At 36.9% G+C, this 23,060-nt stretch overlaps 1 protein-coding gene and 1 long non-coding RNA gene across 2 annotated transcripts in view; both read right to left on the bottom strand.

The window, feature by feature from the left end:
- Nucleotides 1-9,234: 9,234 nt before the first annotated feature.
- Nucleotides 9,235-10,108, bottom strand: LOC122467684. The gene is made up of 2 exons (XR_006293044.1): nt 9,994-10,108; nt 9,235-9,467 (listed from the first exon to the last, which is right to left on the bottom strand). It is a non-coding gene; the product is annotated as an uncharacterized LOC122467684 (long non-coding RNA).
- Nucleotides 10,109-10,315: 207 nt separating this feature from the next.
- The window catches only part of ADAM18 (ADAM metallopeptidase domain 18), a 164,963-nt gene continuing 152,218 nt past the window's right edge, over nt 10,316-23,060 (bottom strand). Inside the window, exons 19-20 of the mRNA XM_043563577.1 lie at nt 22,076-22,235; nt 10,316-10,496 (exon numbers count right to left, since the gene is read on the bottom strand). Coding sequence (XP_043419512.1) covers nt 10,451-10,496; nt 22,076-22,235 — 206 coding nt within the window. The 3' untranslated portion in view covers nt 10,316-10,450. The remainder of the gene's footprint in view (nt 10,497-22,075; nt 22,236-23,060) is intronic.

Below are 23,060 nucleotides of genomic sequence, written 5' to 3'. Positions count from 1 at the left end.
ACACATAACAAAGTATACAGTTTAGTGGCATTAGTACATTTTTATTGTGCAACCATCAGCACCATCAATCTCCAGAACTTTTCATCTTGCAAAAATAAACTTTATACCTATTAAATAATAATTCCTCACTGGTATTTTCTTCCATCCCCTGGTAACCACTATGCTGCTGCTTATCTCTATGAATTTGACTACTCCAAGTATCTCAAATAAAGTGGAGTCATATAATACTTGTCTTTTTCTGACTGGCTTATTTCACTTAGCATAATGTCCTCAAGTTCATCCATGTTGTTGTATATTGCAGAATTTCCTTTTGTATGTACATACCATATTTTGCTTATCCATTCATCTGTCAGTGGCCTCTGGGTTGCTTCTGCCTTTTAGCTATTGTGAATAATGCTACAATGAATGTTGGTGTACAAATATCTCCTTGAGACCATGCTTTCAATTCGTTTGTCTATATACCCAAAAGTGGAACTGCTGCAACATATGGTAATTATACTTTTAATTACTGAGTATTTCACACAGTGGCTGCATCACTTCACATTCCCACCAACAGTACACAAGAGTTCCAATTTCTCCACATCCATTTCTCAATACCTATTTTGTTTTGCAAAGTAACCTTCCTAATGAGTGTAGGGTGATATTTTATGATGGGTTTTGATTTGCCCTCTTTGAATAATTATTGGTGTTGAGTAACTTCTTTCAACTCCATTGGCCATTTGTTTTTTTTGTTGTTTTGTTGTAGAGCATCTCTATGTATTATGGATATTAATTCATTATCAGATGTATGATTTGCAAACATATGATTTCCACATATTTTCTCCCATTGTGTAGGTTGCCTTGTTACTCTATAGTGCCTTTTGATGCACAAAAGTTTTTAATTTTCATGAAGCCCAATTTGTTTGCTTTTGTTACCTGTGCCTTTGATGTTATATCCAAGAAATCATTGCCAAATTCAACATTGTGGAGCTTTGTCCTGTGTTTCCTTAGAAGACATTTATATTTTTTTTAATGTTTAACTCTTTGATCATTTTGAATTAATTTTTGTATGTGGTTTTAGGCAAGGGTATAATTCCATTCGTTTGCATATGGATACTTATTTATCCAGCACCATATGTTGAAAAGATTGTCCTTCGTGAGTTCTGACAGCCAGCAGGACTTAACATCTGGAATGTTAAAGGTCAACAGCTCTGCTCTCAGAGAGTGGGGAGGACTAGAGGATGCTGAGAAGGGGAGTTGTTGAGCCCCGAAGGATAGAGCTCATCCGGGGAACAAAGGCACTAGCAAGTGCCATTTCCCTCTCCCATCCCCCAGCTGAAATTCCAAAGGGAACAAGTTCCAGTCACCGAAATTGCTTGCACCATGCAAAGGCCTAACACTGTGCTTGTGTGATTGTTTTCGTCTTATCTAACTTAAGATCCATCCCTCCAACCGGCCTGCCTCCCTCCCAGTGCTATTTAAGCCTGCCCCTCCCGCCCCTGTGAACCTTGGGGACCCACCCATCTAATACGCCCTTGGTCAGATCCCATCAAAGCAGAACCACAAGCCTGGCAGTGTGCAAGCAGCCCAGACAGGGTCCACACCACTCCACAGTGAGTCCTGCCCCTGGGAGAGGGAAAGATAAGGTACACACCCGTCTGACTGTGGCCCCAGTAGTGGGTTGGGGGCAGGCATCGGGTCTGACTGCTGCCCTGCTCACCAACACAAATTTCTCCGGACAGCACAGAGGAAGTGCCCTGCAGTTTAGAGCTAACTCAGGGACTATCCAAAATGATGAAACGGAAGAATTCTCCTCAAAAGAAACTCCAGGAAGTAGCGACAGCTAAAGAGTTGATCAAAACTGATTTAAGCAATATAGCAGAACAAGAATTTAGAATACTAGCCATAAAATTAATCACTGGGCTTGAAAAAAGCATAGAGGACAGCAGAGAATCTATTGCTACAGAGATCAAGGAACTAAGAAATAGGCATGAGGAACTAAAAAATGCTATAAATGAGTTGCAAAATAAAATGGAGGCGGCCAGCATGGATTAAAGAGGCAGAGGAGAGAATAGGTGAATTAGAAGATAAAATTATGGAAAAAGAGGAAGCTGAGAAAAAGAGAGGTAAAAAAAAATACAGGAGTATGAGGGGAGAATTAGAGAACTAAGTGATGCATCAAACAGAACAAGAGAGAGAGAAAGGGGCTGAAGGTGTACTTGAACAAATCATAGCTGAGAACTTCCCTGATCTAGGGAAGGAAACAGGCATTGAAATCCAAGAGGCACAGAGAACTCCCTTCAGATGTAATTTGAATCAATCTTCTACATGACATATCATAGTGAAACAGGCAAAATACAAGGATAAAGAGAGAATTCTAAAAGTAGCTAGGAATAAATGGGCCCTATTTACAAATGTAGACACATAAGGGTAGTAGCAGACCTATCTACTGAAACTTGGCAGGCCAGAAAGGAATGGCAGGAAATCTTCAATGTGATGAACAGAAAAAAATATGCAACCGAGAATCCTTTATCCAGCAAGTCTGTCTGTCAGAAGAGAAGGAGAGATAAAGGTTTTCCCAAACAAACAAAAACTGAAGGAATTCATCACCACTAAACCAGCCCTACAAGAGATCCTACAGGGGACTCTATGAGTGAAATGTTGCAAGGACCACAAAGCACCACACACATCACTACAAGCATGAAACCTACAGATAACACAAAGACTCTAAACCCATATCTTTCAATAATAACATGAATGTACATGGACTAAATGCTCCAACCGAAAGACATAGGGTATCAGAATGGATAAAAAAACAAGACCCATCTATTTGCTGTCTACCAGAGACTCATTTTAGACCTGAGGACACCTTCAGATTGAAAGTGAGAGGATGGAGAACTATCTATCATGCTACTGGAAGTCAAAAGAAAGCTGGAGTAACCATACTTATATCATACACACTAGACTTTAAATTAAAGGCTGTAACAAGAGATGAAGAAGGACATTATATAATAATTACACGGTCTATCCATCAGGAAGAGCTAGCAATAATAAATGTCTAGTACCGAATACAGGAACCCCCAAATATATAAAACAATCCAAACATAAGCAACCTTATTGATAAGCATGTGGTAATTGCAGAGGACTTTAATGCCCCACTTACAACAATAGATAGATCATCTAGACACAGGATCAATAAAGAAACAAGAGCCCTGAATGATACATTGGATCAGATGGGCTTGACAGATATATTTAGAACTCTGCATCCCAAAGCAACAGAATATACTTTCTTCTCCAGTGCACATGGAACATTCTCCAGGATAGATCACATACTGGGTCACAAAACAGCCCTTCCTAAGTGTACAAGAATTGAAATCATACCATGCATGCTTTTGGACCACAATGCTATGAAACTTGAAATCAACCACAGGAAAAAGTCTGGAAAACCTCCAAAGGCATGGAGGTTAAAGAACACCCTTCTAAAGAATGAATGGGTCAACCAGGAAATTAGAGAAGAAATTAAAAATTATATGGAAATAAATGAAAATGAAAATACAACAATCCAAACGCTTTGGGATGCAGCGAAGGCAGTCCTGAGAGGAAAATACCTTGCAATCCAGCCTATCTCAAGAAACAAGAAAAATCCCAAATAAAAAAATCTAACAGTACACCTAAAGGAAATAGAAGCAGAACACCAAAGACACCCCAAACCCAGCAGAAGAGGAGAAATAATAAAGATCAGAGCAGAAGTAAACAATATTACAAAAAAACTGTAGAGCAGATCAATGAAACCAAGAAATGATTTTTTGAAAAAATAAACAAAATTGATAAACCTCTAGCCAGGCTTCTCAAAAAGAAAAGGGAGATGACCCAAACAGATAAAATCATGAATGAAAAAGGAATTATTACAACCAATCTGTCAGAAATACACGGAATTATCAGGGAATACTAGAAAAAGTATATGCCAATAAACTGGACAACCTGGAAGAAATGGACAAATTCCTAAACATCCACACACTTCCAAAGAACTCAAACGGGAAGATATAGAAAATTTTAACAGACCCATAACCAGCGAAGAAATTGAATCAGTCATCAAAAATCTCCCAACAAATAAGAGTCCAGGACCAGATGGCTTCCCTGGGGAATTCTACCAGACATTTAAAGCAGAGATAATACCTATTCTTCTCAAGCTTTTCCAAAAAATAGAAAGGGAAGGAAATTTCCAGATTCATTCTATGAAGCCAGCATTACTTTGATTCCCAAGCGAGACAGAGACCCAGTAAAAAAAGAGAACTACAGGCCAATATCCCTGATGAATATGGATGCCAAAATTCTCAACAAGATACTAGCAAATTGAATGCAACAGCATATAAAAAGAATTATTCACCATGATCAAGTGGGATTCATTCCTGGGTTGCAGGGCTCGTTCAATATTCACAAATCAATCAATGTGATACATCACATTAATAAAAGAACCATATGATCCTGTGAATTGATGCAGAAAAGGCATTTGACAAAATGCAGCATCCTTTCTTAATAAAAACCTTCGAGAAAGTTGGGATAGAAGGAACATACTTAAACAACATAAGAGCCATTTATGAAAGGCCCACAGCTAATATCATCCTCAATGGGGAAAAACTGAGAGCTTTCCCCCTGAGATCAGGAACACGACAGGGATGTCCACTCTCACTTCTGTTGTTTAACATAGGGTGGAAGTTCTAGCATTAGCAATCAGACAACAAAAGGTAATCAAATCATTAAAATTGGTAAAGATGAAGTCAACCATTCACTTTTTGCAGATGACATGATATTATACCTGGAAAACCAGATAGACTCCACCAAAAGTCTGCTAGAACTGATACATGAATTCAGCAAAGTTGCAGGATACAAAATCAATGTACAGAAATCAGTTGCATTCTTATACACTAATAATGAAGCAAAAGAAAGACAAATAAAGAAACTGATCCCATTCACAATTGCATCAAGAATCATAAAATACCTAGTAATAAACCCAACCAAAGGTGTAAAAGATCTGTATGCTGAAAACTGTAGAAAGCTTATGAAGGAAATTGAAGAAGATACAAAGAAATGGAAAAACATTTCATGCTCATGGATTGGAAGAATAAATATTGTCAAAATGTCAATACTACCCAAAGCAATCTACACATTCACCGCAGTCCCAATCAAAATTACACCAGCATTCTTCTTGAAGCTAGAACAAGCAATCCTAGGATTTGTATGGAACCACAAAAGATCCCGAATAGCTTAAGTAATATTCAAGAAGAAGACCAAAACAGGAGGCATCACAATCCCAGACTTTAGCCTCTACTATAAAGCTGTAATCATCAAGACAGCATGGTATTGGCACAAAAACAGACACATAGACCAATGCATTAGACTAGAGACTCCAGAGTTGGACTCACAAAAGTATGGCCAACTAATCTTTGACAAAGCAGGAAAGAATATCCAATGGTACAAAAGACAGTCTCTTTACCAAATGGTGCTGGAAGAACTAGACAGCAACATGCAGAAGGTTGAAACTAGACCACTTTCTTACACCATTCACCAAAATAAACTCAAAATGGATGAAGGACTTGAAAGTGAGACAGGAAACCATCAAAACCCTAGAGGAGAAAGCAAGAAAAAACCTCTTTGACCTCAACCTCACCAATTTCTTACTCAACACATCTCCAAAAGCAAGGGAATTAAAAGCAAAAATGAACTATTGGGACCTTATCAAGATAAAAATCTTCTGCATTGCAAAGGAAACAATCAACAAAACTAAAAGACAACTGATGGAATGGGAAAAGATATTTGCAAATGACATATCGAATAAAGGGCTAGTATCCAAAATCTGTAAAGAACTCACCAAACTCCACACCCCAAAAAATAAATAATCCAGTGAGGAAATGAGTGGAAGATAATGAATAGACACTTAAAAAAATTTTTTTTAATGTTTATTTACTTCTTAGAGAGAGACAGAGCATGAGCAGGGAAGGGGCAGAGACAGATGGAGACACAGAATTCAAAGCAGGCTCTAGGCTCAAAGCTGTTAGCACAAGCCTGATGCGGGGCTTGAACTCACTAGCCATGAGATCCTGACCTGGGCTGAAGTCCGATGCTTAACAGACTGAGCCACCCAGGTGCCCAAACTAGACACTTTTCTAAAGACATCCAGATGGCCAAAAGACACATGAAAATATGCTCAATGTCAGTCCTCAACAGGGAAATACAAATCAAAACCTCACTGAGATACCATGTCACTCCAGTCAGAGTGGCTAAAATGAACAAATCAGGAGAATATAGATGCTGGAGAGGATGTGAAGAAACAGGAACCCTCTTGCACTGTTGGTGGGAATGCAAATTGGTGCAGCCACTCTGGAAAACAGTGTGGAGGTTCCTCAAAAAATTAAAAATAGATCTACCCTATGACCCAGCAATAGCACTGCTAGGAATTTACCCAAGGGATACAGGAGTGCTGATGCATAGGGGCGCTTGAACCCCAATGTTTATAGCAGCACTTTCAACAATAGCCAAAGTATGAAAAGAGCCTAAATGTCCATCAACTGATGAAGGGATAAAGAAATTGTGGTTTATATACACAACGGAATACTACTTGGCAATGAGAAAGAATGAAATATGGCCTTTTGTAGCAATATGGATGGAACTAGAAAGGATTATGCTAAGTGAAATGTCATACAGAGAAAGACAGATACCATATGTTTTCACTCTTAAAGTGGATCCTGAGAAACTTAACAGAACACCGTGGAGGATGGGAAGGGGAAAAAAAAGAGAGGGAGGGAGGCAAACCATAAGAGACTCTTAAAAACTGAGAATAAATTGAGGGTTGATGGGGGTGGAAGGGAGGGGAGGGTGGGTGATGGGTATTGAGGAGGGCACCTGTTGGAATGAGCACTGGGTGTTGTATGGAAACCAATTTGATAATAAATTTCATATTAAAGAAAAAAAGATTGTCCTTTCCTCATTGAATGGTCTTGCCACTTTCTCAATAATTTGATCATATATGTGAGAGTTTATACCTATACTCTATTTTCATCCATTCGTCCACATGTCTGTCAATACTATTTTTATTTTTGTGGATTTGTAAATAGTTTTGAAATCAGAAGTGTGAGTTCTCCAACTTTTCCCATCTTTTTTCAAGATTTTTTTGGCTATTTGGGATCCACTGAAATTCCACATGAATTTTAGGATATGTTTTCCTATTTCTCCAAAAATATCACTTTGATTTTGATAGAAATTCCATTGAATCTGTAGACTTCTGTGGGTAGTATTTGCATCTTGTCAATCAATCCATGAACAAGGATGTCTAATCTTAACTTCTTTAAGCAATGTCTTATAGTTTTAATTAATCTTCTTTGACCTCTTTGGTTGTTTATACATAAGTATTTCATTATTTTTGATGCTATTATAAATAGAACTGTTTTCTTTTTGGATTTGTCATTGTTATGTATATAGAAATGTAGCTGATGTGTTGGGTGTTGATTTTGTATCCTGCTGAAATTTTGCTGAGATTTTTTTTTGCTGAAATTTATTAGGTCTAACAATTTTGGGGGGCATCTTTAGGATTTGTATGTATAAGATGGTATTATCTTTGGACAGAGAAAATTTTTCTTTGTAATTTGGATGTCTCATTTCTTTTTTTGCCTATTCTGTCTAGAACTTCCAGTACTTTATTGGAAAGAAGTGGCAAAATGGGCATCTTTGCCTCCTTCCTGATTTTAGAGGATTTCAGTCTCTTACTTTTGAGAATGATGTTAGCTACAGGTTTTCATATGTCTTTTATTATTTTAAGGTAGTTTCCTTCTGTACCTACATATTGTTTTTGTCATGAATTGGTGTGCATTTTGTCAAATGCTTTTTTGACATGATCACGTGGTTCTTTTCCTTTATTCTATTACTGTGGTGTGCTGCATTGGTTGCTTTTGTTTACCAAACTCCATGATGCATTTCATAGCTACATCTGCTACTAACTCTATAGGAAACAAACCAATAACATATTTTAGTATCCTTCCTTTATCCTATTGTTTGAGAATAAAAATGTATAGTTTTCCTTCTACATTCTGGATATCATATAATGGTTTCACCATGTATCATTACTCAAGACTAAAATCTGCGTTTCAACAATGTAATACACCTGCACCTTACTGGTTATAACAGAAATATATAAAAAATAAGTTCTTTGCATTATAGCTAAGCATTAAAGACTCACAATATACTGATAGGGTAGGCATGGTTCTACTTTGCTCATTTTATAATCAGGGAACTAAAGAGAGATGTTAGCTTTATTTTGATACATAGCTACTAACTGATGGAGATTTGGAAGCATCACTCCCTTTAACACATTTCAACTTTTTCACCAGTATTTTACATACTTCTCTGTTTCAGTGCCCAGATATCTTTTGCTAACCTTTCTAATTAATACTAAAAATTTGCACGTAAACTATCTCAGGCTTTCAACCTAAACACATATAATCTGCAAAAAAAAAAAAAAATAGCTGGTTTGTAGTTTACCTTTTAAACCTTATTCATTTTATATTTATTTAAAAATCATGTCACAAAACAATCATTACTCAAGTATTCCATATTTGTAAATTTGCCTACTTGCTAGGGTTTATAACCCCAAATCAATATTTATAGATCTCTCTTGGTCATTTGAATTCATGCTCAAGGTAAAAAAAAAAAAAAACAAATCAGTCGCACCAAGGTTCACATTTTCATCTGAAGTTGAACAGATGACACTCTGCCTTATTATTTCAGCTCTCATACAGAGAGGAGCAGAGGATAAAAAAGGTAGGGAGCAGTGCACTGTACCGCAAAAAGCTCAGGTTGTGGAGCCAAATGGAGCGTGTTTGAATCTCAACTCTGGCACCTATCAAGCAGCCCCATGTGAGTCATTTTTCACTTCTGAACCTCCTTTCCTTCTTTGAAATCTAAAGAAAATAGAATCTCTCAGGATGGGTTGTTTTTAAAATTTATGATCATATATATGTAATATATACACATTTACCCTAGAAGCAATGATTCAGTGGTAGCTAATTCAGTGCAGTGGGACTTTATGAAACAGCTACCACAATAATCAAATGTATTTGTATGATCCCACTTGTATAAGAATATTTAAATTACATATTATTTTATAGCTGAAAGGTCCAGTAAAATGTACAGCCCCTTTGTGAGCCACAATTATGCTTATATATCACTTGGGAAATACTAAAAATTAAATACCAAAACACTTGCTCTCATTCAATTATTGGAGCTCTTTAACAAAGTAAATATGAATACAAATAATTTTGTAAATGATTATGTGTGAATTGATCTGGACTACTGATCTCATGTAGCCCCAAAAATAAAATACCCAGAAAATACAAAGAATGATTTCTTATTTGCATACATTTAAGAAACTTTGCCATCATCAGTGTTTGCTCCAGTCTTCCATGGCACTGTAATTTGTAGAAGTGATGTTTCAGGATCTGCAGTAAGGAAAACACCTGTAAGCATTCCCCAGTGCCTGCCAGCATCCTTATTCTTCACTGGTCCTGCCACTTCACATCACTCTTTGAACTTCCACGAACTCATACACACACACACACACACACACACACACACACACGAAGGCACGCTCCCACCACGGAATCAGACTTTGTGCATTCCAGAAGAGGCTACCTAGAAATGGGACGTGACCCTACCACCTTCCAGAGACACTTTGGGACTTGCTGACCTCAGCCCCAATAGGTGAAGAAGAGCTGCTCTGGAGGCCCCACCTCCCAGAAGCTGCTCGCCCCCTCCTCCAAGTGCAGGGTCAGGCAGAACAGACTGTCCCTCCTGTTCTGAGCCCTCCCAGCAGCCGGCCCCGCAGGATCCTGACTCTAGGCGGGCTCTGACAGGACGCAGGGCTCCCCCCAGCCGGGCACAGGGTTCTGGAGCAAGCTTCTGGAGCCCGCCACGCCCACAGGCTCTGCGACAGGTGACCCTCTACGGAGCAGGTCCTACACTCACGATGGCCGGCGGAGGTCAGCCGGCCCAGGCCTGAGAGGATCAGCAGGACAGGCAGCATTGCGCGTCCTGCCGGCCTTGCCACGGTGATGGCGGTTGGCTGCGGAATGGCGGCCGCTCGCGCGCGGGGCTCCTGAACTCCCTGCTGGCAGGGCGGGGGTGGGGGCGAGGCGGGGGGCAGTGGGCTTGGGGGGCAGCGCGGGCGACGGGGAGATCGGGGAGGGGCACGTGGTTTATTCCCGCCCCGCCCCTTCTGCTGACCCGCACGCGCAGCCGCAGCCCCGGGAGCCTGCCCACTGGGCGCTGGAGGCAAGAGGCAAGCTGCCCTGGTGCCCACGTGGGCTTGGGTTTTATTTTCCAGAACGAGAACATCTGAAAAGCATTTAGGGATTACGTAAGGGTCATAAAGTGAAGTTTTCTCCTCTGGAAATGGACCATCTGCTGGTGAAGTGCTTGGCTGTTACCAGTAGTCCACGTCATAGTTTTCTGGCACAACGACTGAATTACTGTAGTGAAGAAAAACAAAATGGAAATTCACAATATGGTTAGTAGCAGACAGTTGTCTGTTTTAACCGTGGCTACTGCGGAGTTCTATTTTAAGTCTTAGGTCAAAACACATACGTGCAAAGGAACACAAACACAAAATATTGAAAAATCAATTCTTTTATAGATAAGTTTGTTTCTTAGAAAACTAAGAAGTCCAAATAAAACACTAAACAAATGTAAATATGTGTTTATTATTTTAGTATTGATTTACAACTTAAGCATGAGGCAAAAGAATTGCAGCTATGAAATGACCAAAAAACGAAATACATGTATTCAGTTTTGCACACCTTTGTTCCTTAGAAAAACCTATGTTTAGGAGACTAAGTGAATGTCTAAATGCATTTTTTCCCCCCAATCAATATGGAGTTCACACTTTGAAAGGCAATAGAGTTAATCTGGAGAGAACTTCCATCTCACGTTTTAATATACAGGTTGGTGACTTGGCTAATTTCAGTTTCTTCTTCAAAATTTATTTTCCATTGTAGCAAAATACAACTAACATAAAAATTTACCATCTTAACCATATTTAAAGTGTATATATAGTTTATTGCTACAAAGCATATTCACATTGTTGTGCAAATGTTACCACCAGCAATCACCAGAACTTTGTATCTTGCAAAACAGGAACTTTATATCCATTAAACAAGTCCCTATTTCCCCCTCCCCTAAACCCTGACAATGACAATTCTCATTTCTGTCTCTAGGAGTTTGACCTCTCCAGCTACTTCACATAAGTGGCCTCATACAGTATTTTTCTTTCATGACTGGCTTATTTTATTCAGCATAATGGCTTCATTATGTTCCTGTTGTAGCATATTACAGAAGTTCTTTCCTTTTAAAAGCTGAATAATATTCCATTGTATGTACATACCACATTTGTGTACCTGTTTATCTGTCATGGCCACTTGGGTTGCTTCCACCTTTTTGCTACTGTGAATAATGCTGCAATGAAATTGGCATACAGATATCTCTTCTGGATCCCACTCTCAATTATTTGGATATCTACTCAGCATATCAACAGAGTAAAAAGCAATCCCCCAAAATGGGAGAAAATATTTGGAAATCATATATCTGATAGGGGATTAATATCTAGACTATACAGAGAACTCCTGAGATTCAACAACAAAAACAAACACCTGATTAAGAAATGGCCAAAGGGCTTGAATAGACATTTCTTCAGGTAAGATACAGAAATGGCCTATAAGCACATGAAAAGATGCTCAAGTCACTAATCATCAGGGAAATGCAAATAAAACCCACAAAGAACTACACTCTCACATCCCTCAGGATGGCTACTATCAAAAATGAGGAAATAAGTGTTAGCGAGGATATGAAGAAATCAGACCACTTGTACATTATTGGTGAGGATGTAAAATGGCACAGCCTCTGTAAAAGTTCTTAAAAATAAAGTAGAGGGGCGCCTCGGTGGCGCAGTCGGTTAAGCGTCCGACTTCAGCCAGGTCACTATCTCGCGGTCCGTGAGTTCAAGCCCCGCGTCGGGCTTTGGGCTGATGGCTCAGAGCCTGGAGCCTGTTTCCGATTCTGTGTCTCCCTCTCTCTCTGCCCCTCCCCCGTTCATGCTCTGTCTCTCTCTGTCCCAAAAATAAATAAACGTTGAAAAAAAAATTAAAAAAAAAAAAAATAAAGTAGAATTACCTAATTTCATTTTCATAAGAGTTTTTACAAGACATTCTTAAATTTTCCTTTCATGAAACTTGTGCTTTTATACCTTAAAATCAATACCTGTAGACAAATTCAAATACTGAATGCTTTTCCTGTTTGTAAACATAAACACAAAAATAGATAAAAATGGTTTTTTTAAAAAGTTTAATTCCCATACTTCTTTCTAAATATTTGTTTCAGTAGCAATTAATATAATATGTAATTCTAAAATAGACATGTCTATTTATTTTACTAAAATATTTACTTCTTAACCATGTGGTTTTGGGGGGATTGATATAAGTATATAAAATACTCGAAGGGGCGCCTGGGTGGCTCAGTCGTTTAAGCACCCAACTCTTGATTTTGACTCAAGTCACGATCTCACGGTTAGTGAGTTTGAGGCCTGAGCCCAGCTCTGTGCTGAGTGTGGAGCTTGCCTGGAATTCTCTCTTTCTCTCTCTCTCTCTGCCCCTTGCCTGTTAGTGCTCTCTCTCAAAATAAATAAAACATTAAAAAAATACTTGAATATTTATAAATAATAATGCTTATGTAATAAGTTTATTAATTAACAATTATTATTGATATAATTATGTTATTATATTAATGATAATATAATAATTACTAATAATGTAATTACTAATTGTGAATATTTGGATATATAAATATAAATATTTGAATACATAGTATAAGCCAAGCAGTATGCCTGTGTTATCAAAATACAAAGAATATCATCCATGTATTCAAACAGGTCAAAGACTAACAGGAAACCAGATATGCATAAGAAATTCATTGTTAGCATAATATACAATGTTCCCCTGGAATCTTGCTAGTTTGTTTTCTACACATATATTAAATGTAGCTACAGAAATGATGTCACATTTGAGATTTGAACCATAATTGGATGAGGGAATGACAGGTATTGAGCCAGTAAATGTTCTCCTAAGAATAATATTGGGGCGCCTGGGTGGCGCAGTCGGTTGAGCGTCCGACTTCAGCCAGGTCACGATCTCACGGTCCGTGAGTTCGAGCCCCGTGTCAGGCTCTGGGCTGATGGCTCAGAGCCTGGAGCCTGTTTCCGATTCTGAGTCTCCCTCTCTCTCTGCCCTTCCCCCGTTCATGCTCTGTCTCTCTCTGTCCCAAAAATAAATAAACGTTGAAAAAAAAAAAGAATAATATTAAATAATCCAAAAATTTTAAGTGTGGATGAATGATATTTTGTTTCAGAAAAGTAACTTATAATAGTCCTGGAGATGGTGAGATAGAAATGATGAGGACTGGAGACAGCAAATCCAGTTAGAAGTGTTTTCCATAGTTTAGGCCAGAAATGTCAACATCCTCACAGCTAAACCCTGAGGGGGAAAAATATAAATATGAGAGGTATTTTGGAAACATAATTAAAAATAGTTGGGGCACCTGGGTGGCTCAGTCTGTTGAGCGTCCGACTTCAGCTCAGGTCATGATCTCATGGTCTGTGAGTTCAAGCCCAGCATCAGGCTCTATGCTGACAGCTCGGAGCCTGGAGCCTGCCTCAGATTCTGTCTCCCTCTCTCTCTGCCCCTCCCCTGCTCATGCTCTGTCTCAAAAATAAATAAAAATATTTAAAAAAAATTAAAATTAAAATTAAAAATAGTATCTCTGTCAATCCACTAAAAATCCTCTTCACAAATGTAGAAAGGAACAAAACAATTTTATTATTGAATAAGTGTTAGACCTGACTGTGTTGGGCTAAAGGGATTGTAAAGATAGAACGAAATCTCACCCTTTTATATAACCAGGCAGATAAGGTCCATGTCACACATGTTAACTGTCTTTATCCAAAATACAAATAAAACTTTCAATGTCTTTAGGATAACCAGGAAGTTGCAGCTTGGAACTAGACATCAAGGTTAAACTCCCAAGGAGCCAGGAAGATAGGAAGCTATCTTCCTTAATGTTTATGTTTGTAATAGACAGATGCCTACAAAGTCCTTAGGGAAAATATTCCTGGAGTGTAAAGGTGACAAATTTTATTTAGTTTTCAAAAAGAATTACATACGTCCCAAAGAGACAGAAAGGATTAACAATTCCACGTTTTCTAAAGGAAATAATCTAAGAAAAGGGTGTGGGGGGGGGGGGGGGGGGGGGGGGGGGGGGGGGGGGGGGGGGGGGGGGGGGGGGGGGGGGGGGGGGGGGGGGGGGTACTTCCTTTCATGTGTGGTGCCAGGGAAAATTGATGTTTTGTTTCATAAATTTGTATTTACCCTTACAATATATAGGGAGCCAAATAGGTGCACTGACTAATTTGCTATGAAGCTTGTTAAATTGTTAAAGTGACTAGGCAACTGAGATGATAGTGCCACCAATTTTAGGAGAGGCAGATTTGTATAATAGTTGGGAGATAATCAGTTGGGTTGAAGATTTGTTGAATTTGAGGTCTTTGTGGATGAACAAGGGGATTTTCCACAGTTTAGGCCAGAAATGGCAAGTCCTTAGAGCTAAACCAAGGATCTAGATGAGTCTGCATCCTTATAATTTGAGTTGAACATCTAAAAAGGCAATTTGAAGGAAAGAGAGTGAATCAGTCAATCTAAGGAACATATAGAGAAAAAGTGGATGTCCAAAAGGAATTTGTGGATCATACAGATAATTTCAGTGACTAAGGGAACAGAAAGAAAGAAAATGAAACTGATAAAGAATGAAAAGTACGGCAAGTTAGGAATTAGAAGAAGTTAACATTATGGTGATTTTGTTAAATGGTTTTCTTGAATATGTTGAGCTGATCTTTTAAATATCCAGTCTACTATGGTAAAATATTGATTGAACCTTGTGTTCCCTGGATAAATCACATTTGGTCATGATATGTTACTCTTTTTTTTTTTTTTTTTTTTTAGTTTATTTATTTTGAGAGAGAAAGAAAGCGTGAGCAGGGGAGGGGGAGAGAGAGGGAGAGAGAGAGAGAGAGAGAGAGAGAGAGAGAGAGAGAAGGAATCCCAAGGAGGCTCCTCACTGCCAGCACAGAGCTCCACAGGGAGCTCAAACTCAGGAAGCATGAGATCATGACCTAAGCTGAAACCAAGAGTTGGATGCATAAGCATCTGCGCTACCCAGGTGCCCTGTTATTCTTTTTTATATAACATTGGATTCAGTTTGAGGGATACAAATTGATGTGTATTTTTCTTGTGTTATTTATTTGTCTGGCTTGTATCAAGGTAATAGTATCTTCTTAGAAGGAGTCTGGAAGTGTGCTAAAATATGTGGGAGATTTTGTATAACATTGGTATTATTTATTCTTTTAATGTTTGGCATAATTTACCAGTGGAGCTATCTGGGTTGGAGACTATAGATAGATTTTCAACTGCAAATTCAGTTTATTTATGGATAGAAGCCTGTTCAGGTTCTCCATTTCTTACATTTGTTTGTCTTGTTTTGATATTTAGATTTTCTTTCAACTTAAAAAAATGTTTTTAATGTTTTATTATTTGTTTTTTAGAGGCGGGGAGGGGCAAAGAGAGAGGAAGACACAGAATCCAAAGAAACCACAGGATCCAAATTCCAGTTAGTTAACATATAGTGTAATGTCAGTTTCAGGTGTAGAAATCAGTGGTTCATCACTTACATACAGCACCCAATGCTCATCCCAACAAGTGCCCTCCTTAATGCTTATAATAACCCATTTAGGTCATCCCACTGCCCGCCTCCCCTCCAGCAACACTCAATTTGTTCTCTAAAGTTAAGAGTCTTTTTTATGGTTTGCTTCTCTTCCCATCCCCCCCACCCCCCTCCCCACTCTGTCTCCTGCCATGTTGATCTGTTTTGTTTCTTTTGTTCCTGGAGAAGAAATGACACCTCTCCCAGTTGCTCTCCAAGAAGGGGGAACTGTGTCTCTCTGTGTGTCCAAGGGGATCCTCAGATTTTGCCTTCTGTTCCCGGGCCATATGCTCTCCTTCTTCATAGGATCACTGTAGCACTTTCAAGCCTCCATACAAGTCATGCCAGGACCTCTAAAATTCCAGCCATTGAGCCTTGCTGAATTTAAAAACTCAGGACTATCAGCCCCACTCCTTTTCCCAGGCAATGGTTTTGGGGAATTGTTTTCTTTGTATGATCCCCTGTGTTTTCCTATTTCTTTCTCTTTCTCTTGCCTCTCTTCATGACCAGTGCTCCCTCCCCTTAGCAGCACCCACTATCCATTTCTCCCACAAATCACGTCTCCACACCTCCTACCTTCCATGATGTGTTTGGCCTCTTCTCTCCATCTAGTTGTGAAGTCTGTTCTGTCAGTCCTCAGATGGATTTCTTGGGTGTTCAGAATTATTTGATATTTATCTAGCTGTGTTTGAGGGAGAAGGCAAGCCTAGGGTCCTACTATGACTCCAGCATCTTAATTCCTTCCCATTTCTTTTTGAATAAGCTTCGATAGTTCATTCTTTCAGGAATTTGCCCATTTCATTTAGGTTGTCAGACTGTTTAGTATTAACACTTTTACAATATTTCCTCAGTATTTTTTTCATTGTCTATAGCATCAGTAATGAGGGCTCTTCTCTCATTCTAGGTACTGGTATTGTTGTTGTCTACTGTCTCTTTATTCTTACCAGTGTGGCTACACAGTTAGTACTTTTCCAAAAAGATCTTTCCCAAAACATAGTTTTTTGTTTCACTGGTTTCATTGTTTCCCTGTTTTCTATTTTGTTATTGATGTTTTCTAAATTTCATAATTTCATTTCCCTTTTATATGGGGTTGAATTTGTTCCTCTTTGTATACTTTTTTTGTGTGGAAAATGTAGTTGATTTAAAATTTCTTACCTTTCTGATATAAATTATTAATAATATAACTTTTCCCCAAAGTACTGCTATCTATCTATCTATCTGACAAATTTTATCATGTATTTTTATTTTCAATTAGTGTTCAAATATGTTCTAATTTTTCTGTTTATTTTTTTATTTGATCAGTGAATTACTGAAAAATATGTGGCATACTTTCCCAAACATTTTTGTATAATTCTATTTGTTCAGAGTACATATTTCACATGATCTGAACCTGTTTGAATTTGTTACTTTTTTAAGGCACACTTTAGGGCTAACGTGTTAAATGTTTCAGGTGCATTTGAAACAAATGTGATTTCTGCTGTTGTAGTGAGGTCTTCTAAAAGGTCATGCTGCTAATTAGTGTTTTTCAATTCTTTTATATTCTTACTGTTTTTCAGTCTGCTTATATTTTTTTTTATTTTTTTTTTAATTTTTTTTTCAACGTTTATTAATTTTTGGGACAGAGAGAGACAGAGCATGAACGGGGGAAGGGCAGAGAGAGAGGGAGACACAGAATCGGAAACAGGTTCCAGGCTCTGAGCCATCAGCCCAGAGCCCGACGCAGGGCTCGAACTCCCGGACCGCGAGATCGTGACCTGGCTGAAGTCGGACGCTTAACCGACTGCGCCACCCAGGGCCCCCAGTCTGCTTATATTGAGAGAGAGATGTTGAAACTTCGAATTATATTTGTGTCTTTTTCTCTTATGCAGCTCATAATAGAATTTCAAATATATAAAGCAAAGTCTGTTAGAACTGAAGGAATTATACGTGCTCTTAAAGACTATTCTTTTATTATGATTATAATGATCAAGTTATACTCTTGTTATAATATTTCTTCTTCAGACTATGTTGGCTGACATAAATATAGCCATTTTAGCTTCCTTTTGGTTAGTGTTAGCATGGTAGATATTTTACTTGTAACACATTTGTTTCTTTAGATTGAATGTGGATTTCTTGCTGAGAGCATATATTTATCTTGATTCTTATCCAATTTTACATTTTCTGTTATTTAAAACATTTTTTTAGTTTATTTATTTATTTTTGAGAGAGAGAGAAATAGAGAGCACAAGCAGGGGAGGGGCAGACAGAAGGACAGACAGAATCCCAAGCAGGCTCTGCACCATCAGCACCGAGCCCAATGTGGGGCTTGAGCTCATGAACAGTGAGATCATGACCTGAGCCAAGATCGAATTGGACCAAGCTTAACTACTGTGCCACCCAGGTGCCCCACATTTTCTGTTTTTTAGGGCTTTTTTAATTGGTGTATTTAGACTAAAAGTAGTTAGATGAAATTAGTATTAGTATTTAGACTAAATTTATTTAGATAAAATTTATTGACTCTCTATGGTTGAGTTTCAATATAACACCTCGCTATATATTATCGTTGTCATTCTTTTTATCCTCTTTTCTAGATTCTTGGGAATCATTTAATAGGCTTTTGGGGGGGCAAATGTTAATTTTGCTTAATTTTTTGAAATACTTATAGATTTATAGGAAGTTTAAAATTTTTTACTGGGAGATTTAATGTGTGTATACACAAGGATAAAAAGGTATCTTTCACTTGGTTTCTCCTGATGGTAAAATCTTGCATGATTATATTATCAAAGCCAGGAAATCGACATTGGTATATTCCACAGAGTTAATTTAGATTTTATCATTTTTTACATTCAGTGACTTGTGTTTATATGTGTATTAATGTATTCTATCTTATTACATGTATAAATTAGTGTGTCCAACACCAACATCAACATATAGAATTGTTCCATCACCACCAAAGCCATACAATCCCTACTTGGTACACCTACCTGCCTTACTCCCAATTCCTAATCCCTGGCAACCACTAATCTGGTCTCCATTTCTATAATTGTAATGCAAGTACTTTATATAAATGGTATTGTATGGTATCTCTTGAACTTTGTTTTTTTCTCTCATGTAATTTCCTTAGATCCATCAAAATTGTGTTATGTATTAATAATTTCTTGCTATTCCTGAGTAGCTTCCGCAGTATGAATATTCCACAGTTTGTTAAACCAGTCATCCATCAAAAGATCAATTGGATAATTTTTATCCAATTTTATCAATTTGATAACTAAAAATTATAACATTGCTATGGATGTTCATGCACAGTACTTTTGCATAAATGTAAAAGTCCTCTCTAGGGTAAATACCCAAGAGTGAAATTATTGGGTTGTATGATAAGGCTGACAAATTGTAGTCATAGTAGCTCTGTGGTTTTCATTTCCTCCAGCAATGTACAAGTGATCCAATTTTCTGTATCCTCATCAGTATTTACTATATTAATATTTTTTATCTTAATCTATTGGGGGAAGTGTGATATTATCTCATTGTTGTTTTAATAATTACCCAAGTAACTACTCATGTTAAGTATAACTTAATATGCTTGCTTGCCATCTGTACATACTCTTTAGTCCATTCTCTGCTCACATCTTTGTCTTTTTCTAACCCCACATTTTTTCAACTGTTGGTGAACTTTTAAGATATAGATATAAAGTCTTTGTGGGATATATGGTTTGCAAATACATTCTATCAGACTGAAGCCTGTATTTTTACCTTTTTAGCAGGATATTTTTCAGATCAAATACATTTAATTTGTATCACATACAAATTTTTCTTATGGATCATGATTTGTTCTCATGTGAAAGAATTTTTTATCTTGCCCTACATCTGTAGAGTTTTTTATGTGTTCATTAGAAAGTTGAATAATTTAACTTATTAAATTTATGTCTACAATCCAATTTTTGACCTTCTATTTTTAAGTAGTTTCATATTCATAGCAAGTTGCAAAGACATGTACAGAAAGCTTTCATGTACCCCTTACTCAGCTTTTCCCATGATAACATTTTGCCTAACTATAGTATAATATGAAAAGGTAATTTACATTAACGCAACCTACAGAGATTGCTCAGATTGCACAATTTAGACATGCATGCATATGTGTGTATGTTTATGCCCAGGTAGTTCTATGCAATGTGATCACATGTGTAGTTTCATGTAATTATAACCACATCAAGATACAGAACTGTACCATCAACAAAAGCTTTTGTTGCTATTCTTTAACGGACATACCCACTCTCTCCGTTATCCCTATCTCTTGGCAACTACTAATCTATCCTCAAAAACTGTCATTTTTAATATGACAAGAATTTTATATAATTGGAATCATAGTGTATCTAACCTTTTGAAAAGGGCTTTGTTTCACTTAGCATAATTCCCTTTAGTGTTCTCAAAATTGTTTCTATTAATACTTTGTTTTCTTTTATTACTGTATAGTGTGTGGTGGTATGGGTTTACCACAGGTTGTATAATGATTTATTCATTGAATGACCTTAATTTCCAGATTTGGGGTATTCTGTATTATGGCATTATGAACATTTGTGTTCAAGTTTGTGTGAGAGAATGATTTTCATTTCTCAGAGATAAATCTCCAAGAGTGAAATTGTTGGATTGGTAGCTCTCTCAAGGTAAGTGATTTATTGGGAACAGAAAGTGAAGAAGTCCAACCCTAAGGACACTGTCATACACTATGGAGATTATGTTGGTAAACAATTAATATAAGGCTGGAAGCTATTGAGAACAAGCTAAATTACAGATCATCTAAAATTTTAACAGAGAAAACCAGGAAAAGAGACAGCTAAGAAACGTCCTTTTGGGTTCAGAAAGAAACAAGCCTCAAAGACTACTCTTGCAAGGGCAATTGGGTCTAATTGGATCAGACAATAGGGCAATTTGTGTCGTCACTATTAGCCTTTTATGTGATGAAAAATCTTTTGATATTTTTTTAATATATTCCTATGATACATGTTGAGGATAGAAATACACAATACTTTAAGCTACCAATTCTCTAATTACTTTATAAACTCAGTAAGAATCGGGAGAGGATATTCATGTACAAATAAAAAAAGCATTAGTAAACTATATATACGTGTATATACAACTCCTGTAAAAGATAAAATATAAGCAAATAGGGAAAAGAGGCCAAATGACATGAAAGTAATTTCTGTGTAGAAAAAAAATGGTGCAGCCCAGATGAAAATAAAGATTTGCAGCCTCACTAATAAAATTTAAAAAATATATAAGAAACACAATATTAGACACAATTACCATCTCCTATCTCACATACAGAAAGGGAGGCAAACCATAACAGACTCTTAGAGACAGAGAACTGAGGGTTGCTTGAGGCGAGATGGATAGGGGGATGGGCTAAATGGGTGAGGAGCCTTAAGGAGGGCAGTTGTGGAGATGAGCACTGGGTGTTATATGTTAAGTGATGAATCACTGGGTTCTACTCCTGAAACCAATACTATAATGTATGTTAACTAACTTGAATTTAAATAAATAAATCAAAAAGAAAAAAAAAAGAAAGAAAGCTGGGATGTACAAGAGACTTTAAAGCAAAGACTGTAATAAAGATAAAGAAAGGCATTATATAATGACAAAGGGGTCAATCCAAACAAGATATATGCACCTAAATATAGAAAGCAAATATTAACAGATCTACAGGGAGATATAGCGGTACAGTTGTAGTAGGGGACTTAAATTACCCACTGACATCAAGGGAGAGGTCATCCACTAGAAAAACCATTAATTAATTAAAATTTTTGAGAAACCTAAAACTGGATAGTTTTACTGGTGATAAATTTCATCAGAAGAGAAGAAGGACAAAAATAAGAATAGCATGTAGAAATTAATAAGAAATGGTATCTAATTTCTAAGGAATTCTGAAGGGATTTTTTTCACAGGATTTGAAACTACTGAAGAGAAATATTTTGAGGTTCAGGAATTAATGAAAGTTTGAACACAACATCTAAATACTGTAAATATTCATTGGGAAAACAGTTCTAGAACAGCCAAAATTTTGACTTGCTGCAGTATGCTAAAAACAATCTATTGGAAAACAAAATTATAAAAATGCCTTTTACATTAGATTAAAAATAATGCATACTTAGAAATGAATATAACTAATGAATATAAGGAATGAATATAACTTAGGAATATTATATAATGGATTTATTTCATAGGTCAATGAGCAGTACAATTTAAGATCATAAATTATTTGCATAGTCATATTTACCCTTCATATTCTGCATTTTGTCTGTTGCATGATTTTCTCATTTCATTTCGTTTCATGATCATAATGGTGAAAATTATGATAAAGGGAAGAACAATGTAGAAACTCAGAATAAGCCAGTTGTTTTGCTGTGCATTGTAGCCTTCTTCAATAAAAATTATATCTAAAAATGAAATAGAAATCAGTAGATATTCACTGAATATTTAAAAAAACATATTTCTTTCACTTTAATTATTTTGTATATAATATTTATGTAAATGATTGAAATTTTAATACATTGCAAACTCTTATGGGGAAAATAAAAGGACATTTAAGTTCATAACCCTAAACAGTGATGGAGCTTTTGTCAGATTTCTTGTCTTTTATGCATATTTTTAATTATTATGCTAACTGTGTACATGTTTTGAGTACTGCTTACTACATTTGGCATATTTATGACATCAATATTTTTTAAAAAAGTAATACAGTAATAGAATTTAATTTAAAAATTAGGAAAGATAAGTCAGTCAGAGAAAGAAAAATATATGATTTCACTCATATCTGGAATTTAGGAAACAAAAGAGATGAACATATGGGAAGGTGAAAAAGGAGAGAGAGAGGGAAGTAAACCATGAGAAACTCTTAATAGAGAAGAAAGTGAGGGTTGATGGGGGGAGGTGGGTGGAGGATGGACTCAATAGGCTATGGGTACTAAGGAAGGCACTTTTTATGATAAGCCCTGGGTGTAATATGTAACTGATGAATCACTGAGTTCTACTCCTGGAATTAATATTACACTATATATTAACTAACTGGAATTTAAATAAAATTTTTGGGACAAAAGACTCACCTAGATCATAAAGGTTGCAAATAAAAGAATTTTATTATAGCAGTTTTGTGATAAAAAAAGAGAAATAGCATAAAGGTCCATCAACAGGACAAGGGCTAAATTAAGTTATAAGATATCCATACAATGTGATACTGTGTCACTACTAGAAAGAATGAGATA

This window comes from Prionailurus bengalensis, chromosome B1 (assembly GCF_016509475.1).
Source record: "Prionailurus bengalensis isolate Pbe53 chromosome B1, Fcat_Pben_1.1_paternal_pri, whole genome shotgun sequence".
NCBI lineage: Eukaryota > Metazoa > Chordata > Mammalia > Carnivora > Felidae > Prionailurus > Prionailurus bengalensis.
The sequence above is the reverse complement of the archived record's forward strand: the minus strand, read 5'-3'. Positions and strand labels throughout refer to the sequence as shown.